Genomic DNA, 8,030 nt, shown 5'->3' with positions numbered 1-8,030 from the left:
GAAAGCTGTTTCTGAAATATTTTAATATATTGTTTAAAATCAAAGGAATTCGTCAAATATATCTGTCTGTGAGAGAACCTTGACTTTACTCTTTTCTCCAAGAGCTCCAGGATATCCTTGATGGGGAAAAAAAAAAAAAAAAGGAAAAACAGTAATTAAAAAAGTAGATGAATTTGGTGTTTTCTTTACTACAGACAAATCACTGAAGTAAAGTGTGCTGAAAAAAGAAAGAATTATTAAATTCTCAGGCTTAAAATGTTGTAACATAAGTTAAATGTTCTAACAAGCCCTTTGCTGATTATTTTAATTGATGTGCCTTGCAATGCTAGCAACCATCCCAGCCCACGTGATGCACCACATCACACAGGATCATTTGTTGCTAGGAAACCCAGCAAAATTTCTCCATAGATTATGGAAATATTTCAGCTACTTAAGCCTGAATCAAACCTTGCAGCCTATCAGGGCTCTGGACAAGTTGTTGTGTGGTCACACCGGACCTGACAGGCCACGTGCTTTTTGTCAGCCTCAAAGAACACAACTTAAAAATCCCAAAAAATACTTAAGAACTAAAAAAAACCCTCAGAAACAACAGCTGTCAGCTCTGGAAACACTTCCTTAATTACACTCAAAAGGGGATAAAGGGTTCTAAATAATGGTTGAGGAGCTCAGACTCAGGACAGTGATGATGCAAAAGAAAAGACTGTAATTTATTAAATCAACAATTAACTTTTCTATTGCCAGAAACTTGCCCTGCTGGGTATCACCTAATCCCAGTCAAACCCAGATTCAGGCTTTGATAAGAGATTTTAATTATTCTTCTTCCTGTTATAACCCAATTAACTTCAGCACCAACAGTTTATTGTGAAAACAGTATCAGTTTTATCGAGTTTCCATGGTGTTCCACAGGAATTATTTCACCGTGCACACAGCCTGCCCACAATTCAGTACCATGACAGTGTAAAATCATAGGAAACTGACAGGGATCCTAAACCCATTTTAGAGCAAAAGTGCCCTACTGAAGTGGTTACTTAAAAAAAAGCCTTTGTCCTCAGAACAGAGATTTAAACACAGTGTAACTCTGTCCTTGCCAACTGCTGAGCAAGAAATTCAGGAGCTCCTCCAAAGAGAGAACAACAGTCTACTATGGAATGTTTGTCCTTAGAAATGTTGGGTTTGCTCCTTTAGCAGTAAAGCTGAAAGCTCTGAGCACTCCAAGTTTGCTCTCAGCACAAGTTATTATTTTTTTACATCCCCCTTCCCAATTCAAAAGTTAGAAAAATAGAGAATTGAGAACAGCTCTTAGGAAATTAAGTATGGTTCTAAGAGAGGAGAAGACATTCCCACTAAGACAAGTCACTTTAAAACAGCTAAAAACATGAGGAAATGCCATTTCTTACCTGCCTACAGGTGAGCCCAATAACTGTCACTGGGGTCTGTGCAGACTGGGAGATGTCAAAGAGGTTGTAGAGCAGGGTCTGATTCTTGTGGTGGACAAACAAATCAAATTCATCCAGTACAAACAAGATTGGGCAGCTGCTGGTTCGGTTTCCTGAGAGAAATTTGGAGAGTTAGCAGGGCAGCTCCAGGATTAGACTTCCATTGCTACAACTTTCATTAATTATGGGGTTAAAAATTCACAGATTTTCCTTTAGCTTTTTACTAAGCCCTCCTTTCCCAAAACTAGAAACAGCAAAAAGAAAAATAACACTGAAAAACTGGGAAGGTTTTGTAGCGTTCTGCCAAGCAGCATTTCTGGCTACAAGGAACACAGACTTCTCTGGCCAATTTTTTTTAAAACCAGTATTTTTAAGAGCATCAGTCTGGTAAGAGAATCTGTCCTTCACAGCGGACATCACATGCAAGCCTTTACAGCATCAGTTACATCAGGTGTGTATTTGTTCAGTATTGACTACTTTTTGTATTATTTTGTAATCATGACACATTCTTGGGCTAAGTTTCTTCATTCCACCTGTAAAGTAGAAGAAAAAACTCCACTTTTCAGTCAAGTGACCCAGAGTTTCAGAACAGGGGTTTTTAGTGTTTACCTTTCCTCAAAGCTTCAAGGAGGAAGGCAAGGTTTTCAGCAAAACTGCCCTAGACAGAGAATAAATAAATTTCAGAATAGATTTGCAGTGTCATTCTCAGAATTGTTTAACTACAGCAAATGCAGACATGCAATGAAGGCCATCTCCTTCCAAAACCATGCTTTCAAAAATGTACAATGTTACTTCATGCTGTATAATCACAAACTCCTCAGGACAAGATGGATAACTCTACATTCATCCACTTTTTTCCAGTCTGAAATCCCCAAACTGCCTAAGGCAGGCAAAAATTAGTGATCAGGAGAATGCCTGCAATAAACTAAATTCACAAGCAGGCTCTATCTTTCCTTAAATAACTGTTGCATCCTCATTTTCCAGCTACACACAGGGAAAAAGTGCTACCTAACATGTTCCACTGAGAAGGAGCAGGATTCAGGGTTTAATTAGCAACTTTATTAAACAGATGGAAGCATCAATCACTCCTGACAGAAAACACTGATTGGCTGTGACCAGCCTGCTCCAGTTACACAAACTCTCCCACTCTGCAGCACTCCGGGTGTGAGATGAGAAATAATTAACTGAAGACCACAAGCCCTATCAAAGGGAGCAGAAAAGCAAGTTTACCCCTTGAACGTGAGTTACAGAAAATGAGGGAAATTTATTCTCAAGCACTTTGGTCACTCTCTTTACGACTGTCTTCAGTACTAATGTAAACCAGTTTATCTGTGGCAAAAGGGCAATAGCAGCAAATATTTTAACAGAAATTGCATGGAAAATGAGAGCTCTAGGAAGCCTGGATAGACTTCCTAGAACCAAAAAAGGTTGGAAATATAGTAAAGGTCCTGCTTTTTGGTTGGTTAACTTGCTAATTCTTTGTTTTGAAATGTTAAAAACATTTCCAAATTCCCCACCCCTCTGAACAAAGTTTCTTTGGAATACTTAAGTTTGTTTTATTTAGGGACTTTTTGAGAGACTTCCCTTTTTTCCTCCTTCAGTAAGGCACAAGGTGATGTATTTTTAAAAAATAATGAGGATGCATTAATATTGCTCAACCAGCAGAGGTAACCTCAGCACTTGTGCAGAACTGCTGGCAGCCACAGCCCATTCATTCCCAACAAGCTCCATCCCACAACGCCAGGTTCCCAGGAAAGGGTTTTAAAGGGGTAAGTGAAGTTACTCACAAAAACTTTGTCCCCAACCACATTTTCCAGTTGCAGCTGCCTGGTGATCTCCTTCAGGGCCACTTTATCATTTGTCTGCAGAAGTCCTGAAAGAAAAGGATTTTTCATGAAGAACTAGCAGTTCATTCCCACTAGAGACTTAACCAGCAGCTTCTCTCTCTTTCCAGCCTTACAAAGCTTTGCCTTTCTAAAAATCAGACTGGACAGGAGTTTTCTGTTACCTCATAAGTTACTTAATTCTGTCACTAAGAGCACAGAAGTTCCCTCCGTACAAAGAAATACAAAGAGAGGCATTTTGGAGCTCACAGACAAACACATCCATAATTTAGGCTGGGCCAAACTGCTGAAACCAAAGCTGTTATTCAGTACATACGAAATACAGAACTGAATAGAACAGAACACTGGATCAATGATGGTTTACTTGCCATTCAGATGGACTTCCAGGAGGTTCTCTGTAACTTGTTCCATTTCCCTGAGATCTTTTAAGACATGATTTAATAACTAGGAAAGAAAAAATACAGAATTTTTTGAGAAGATTAACATTTTAACAGCAAGGAAAGTGTAATTACAGACATTACAGGATAGGAAACAGTGTGTGAGGTTTCTTTAGGTAATATGTTTGAGTAAATTCCAGAGTAAAATACTAAAATGACAACTTTGCATTCACCAGCATGACTGTGACAATTACATTTGTTCATTCTGCTGAACTGGGAAGGAAAGAAAAATAACTCTGGTATTTCAGTCCCTCATTTTTTAGGGTAATATCTGGGGCTTTTGCCTTAATCAAAAAGCTTTATGAAATTGAGATGTGAGAGGATTTTGCTCTTGAGCTGGTGCCATATTCAGCTTCATGGCTTCTTTGGATGCTGTAGAAAGAAACTCTTTGCATTAAATCTTAAAAGAAACTCTGCTTATTCTTTCCTTCTGGAAGACAAAATTAAACTGCACATGATCAATCAACTGCTGCTTATAAAATTTAGGGGTCCCAAATTTACAGTCCATCAAGAACTTCTTACTGCAAAAGTCATAAGGAACTTGTATTAAAATATCTATAAATAGTGGAAATGTTAAATATAAAAAATTAAAAAGCTACTATTTGCTTTGGCTTCCTCAGATGAGGATTTGTAGCTCCCACCTATGTGAATGTATAAATACATAAGTATACACACACATGATTTTCTTGACTCCAGCATCTTTCACTTGATGTATAATAAGGAAATAATTCATTTTGCAGATGTGATTTGCTAACTTATATTCTGGCTTAAAGGACAACAAATTTTCATCACATCATTTAATGTAAACATTAAAGACTTGAGTGTTTGAATAATGTTGAAGAATTAAACACTTAAGTTAGAGGTCATCCCTTCATGCATCTCAGCTAAGGGGAATTCCCTTAAAACACAAACCTACACTTATAAACCATAACCACCAAACAATGTTCTGTAGGGAACAATATTCCTTCAGGATTAAGATACCTGACCATTCCCTGCATACACACAGCTATGGAGAAACCTACCCCTTAGACTGCTCCTTTTAGAGATTTGGATGCCTTTTCATCATTTTGACAGTGAGGGCCCAATAACAGGTTAATGAAAGAGTAATCAGAACATGGCTTTAATTGCAAAGACAAGTGTTAGGAACAGATTTCTCCATGCTGTTCCTGAACAGAATTAGCCCACACAAAGTCCTAGAATGTTTTGAATTCACATGCAAACCATTAGCAATTCTCTCTGTAAAACCAGGCAGACATGAACATGTAGCTGCAAAAGCTCCCAGGACTGCAGTGAGGTTCTGTTGCACCCCGGACAAAGTTCCAAGAGCTGTTCCTACCGCAGTTTTCCCAGATCCCCGGGGTCCAATAATGAGGGCGGAATTACTCTCTCCGTGCACTGTGGTTCTTCTCAGCAGCTCCAGCAAATGTCTGTTGAAAACAGAAATAGGCTGAAAACCTCAAAGCTGTCAACATTCCCCAAAACCAGGGAAAATTCAAAAAATAAAACTTGATCCACTTTGGCTTGCTCTGAGAGCCAACACTCACTCAAGGCATGCAAAATGTAATACAATAAAGTACAAAGGGCTCAGTGATCAGAGCTCTTAAAATATTTTAAAATATTAAAACATGCAGAAGTTGAGAGCATCACTAATTCATAAAGTTCTGCAATTCACTGCCATGAAAAGACAGACTTCAATAATTATTTCTTTCTTTAAAAAATAGATTGCTTTCTGTGCTACCACTATACCTCACCAGCTCTAAATTACCTGCAGATAGACTCACTCACCTCAAACCATTTAAAGCGCTTACAGCAACTACTGACACCTCCAGTTCCCAAATGCTCACGCATCATTAACGTGCTTTTTGGAATATGGAACACTGGCATCATGCAATTGCTTCTGAAGGAGTGAGTGATTACAGAACAGCTGTAGCCAACACATGTGGGTTTGTTCACTATTTGAGAGCCAGCTCCAGCCAAGAGCCCTGGTACATCTTGGGAAGGAAAAAATCAGAGCTGGGGAGTTCATTGTATTTCCCCTCCAGGATAATTCACTACCAGTGGCACATTAAGCAGAACACAGTCTGTAAACTGCTTTTCAGAATTCCAGTATAAATAGGGGAGGCTTGTTTTGTAAAACGGACATAATAGAAAGACATTTTCTCACAACAGCAATAAAAGGCCTATGTGTGCTCTGCATGCCTAGTGCACTGCTTTAATAAATGGTTTTGTCCCTTTTGTAATGAAAACTTGTGCTCACATCAGGCAATTCCACTCACCAAAAAACTGATTGTTTAAAACAAGTTCTTTAAATACATCTTTGTTACTTGCAGAATTTGACCTGCGTCTGTAAAAGGACCAGTACTGGGACAGCGTTACTGTCCCAAGAAGTCCCTTCTTCCTAACTCTAACCTCCACATCTGGATGGCTCCAGAAGTAGGTTTGCTTTAAATATGGATCTCTACTTCAAAAAAAACCAGGATGTTGGCACAGAAGGTTTAAGATTTACTTCTAACAAAGTTTACCAACAAACAGGAGACAAGCTGAAGTAAAAATAAATCTCACAGCAAGAGAATTTAACTTCTTGCTTGGCCAGGCCATTATACAAGGTCTTACAACATGCACTGAAAGTATCTTTCAGTCTCAAAAAGAAAAGTCCTTCACGAATTAGAGATGCAAAACAAGGACAAGAAATCCAAAACTCAGAGCCTGACAAAACCAGCAGGGAACAGTTGTATAAAAACTCTTAAAATGTGAGGCAAGTAATTTTTAGAAGCACTGGGCTGCAAGTCATTTAAACCTGTATAATTTAGAAAAACAGAGAAACAGAAAATTCTGATTTCACCAGATTATTTTACACCTGTAGTTAAATTAGAAACCACTGAATCCTAGAGCCTGCTCACTCACCTGTACTGCTGTTCCATCCCAAACAGCTTTCCAGCTGCACAGTGGTGACAGAATCTTTCACGAAAGATTGTTTGCACCTATGGATGTAACACAGGACAGGAAAAATGTAGGGGGCTTCAAACACCAGAATTTGCCAATAATTTAACTACAGCAATAAAACAGTAGTAAATTAGGCACTTTTGTGGTGTTACAAGTATTCTGTAATACGTAAATCTTTACTGTCATCAATGATACAGAGCTCTTGAAAATGAGAATAAAGTTGCAGGAGGCAGAATATTGTATAAATATTATATAAAGGAGGAAAAGCAATTAGAGGAGATTAAAATATAAGAAATCACTGACCCAGTTTAACCAGCAACTTTGGGGAAACAGGAGAATAAAGGTTTTAAAAAAAGCAAATTAACTAAAAACTGATTTGGCAGCTGCTGTCCAGCTCCTAAAAAAGTCACCTGGGTTCTGATTCACCCTACAAACTGGAAGACAAAAACCTAAATAGATCAAACCAGATTTATGCAAATCTGTTGCCATGAACAGTTACAAAAGTTCCATAACTTGAAAAGAAAGTAATCAATAAAGACATTACTGACCTGGGAAATGCACTCAGCACTTTCTGCACTACTCTCCTTCAACTTACGCTTGCTCATTGTGGAAGGTTTCATCTTTAAAGGAGAGAAGATAAACGTTTTATTCAATAACATTGCTTTCCAAACAATCCTAGCCAGAAACTAGATGTTGGTCATTCTTAAGGACTATTAGTTAAGAACAGATGTTCATTACAAAGATGCATCAGTCTACCTGCCTAGTAAAAAAGAGCCAAAACACTGAAAGCATCTTAAATTTATTTCTGATTACATTAAACCCATGTTTACACACATCTCCTAAACAGCACTGGCTTTAGGATGCTTTAGAAAGTTTAAAATAATGTCTTTATGTTTCTGCAGCTGGAACAAGCTACAAGCACACAGGAACACATTAAGACACAACAATTAGGTTTTTCCAGGAATAACTGGCCATCCTTGCTTATAATGTGCAGTTTATAACAATAACCACAGCATCTCTCTGGATAAGCTGGCTCTGAAGGGGACTTGAAGGGGTCCTAAGGGGATTGGGGGTTCTCTGAAAAGATGTGAGTAGATCCAGAGAGGGTTTGGGGGGAACTTGAAGGGATTGGGGGGCCTTGAGGGGAATCATGATGGGATTGAGAAGCTTGAACACGTTCTGAGGGGGATTCAAGAGGGCCTGAGGGAGGCTCTGAGGGGGATGTGGGCAGGAATTGCAGGTCTTGAGGGGGACTTGGGGGTGGTCCCGACCAGACGGGAAAGGTTTGGGGGTGGTCCTGAGGGACTGGAGGGGAATTTATGAGAGCTAGGAGGGTCTATGAATGCTCTGATAAGGAATTGGGGGAAGGG

The 8,030-nt window shown here is 38.9% G+C and overlaps 1 protein-coding gene across 1 annotated transcript in view; it reads right to left on the bottom strand.

Annotated features, from left to right (window-relative positions):
- Positions 1 to 8,003, bottom strand: part of ORC4 (origin recognition complex subunit 4) — an 11,671-nt gene extending 3,668 nt beyond the window's left edge. Inside the window, 8 exon segments of the mRNA XM_008634994.2 lie at positions 1 to 116; positions 1,398 to 1,549; positions 2,046 to 2,094; positions 3,224 to 3,309; positions 3,649 to 3,724; positions 5,054 to 5,144; positions 6,622 to 6,698; positions 7,209 to 8,003. The exon segment at positions 1 to 116 is cut by the window's left edge and continues 1 nt beyond it. Coding sequence (XP_008633216.2) covers positions 1 to 116; positions 1,398 to 1,549; positions 2,046 to 2,094; positions 3,224 to 3,309; positions 3,649 to 3,724; positions 5,054 to 5,144; positions 6,622 to 6,698; positions 7,209 to 7,319 — 758 coding nt within the window. The 5' untranslated portion in view covers positions 7,320 to 8,003.
- Positions 8,004 to 8,030: the final 27 nt, after the last annotated feature.

Source organism: Corvus brachyrhynchos, unplaced genomic scaffold, assembly GCF_000691975.1.
Source record: "Corvus brachyrhynchos isolate BGI_N302 unplaced genomic scaffold, ASM69197v1 scaffold45, whole genome shotgun sequence".
NCBI lineage: Eukaryota > Metazoa > Chordata > Aves > Passeriformes > Corvidae > Corvus > Corvus brachyrhynchos.
This window is presented reverse-complemented; position numbering and strand designations above follow the sequence as displayed.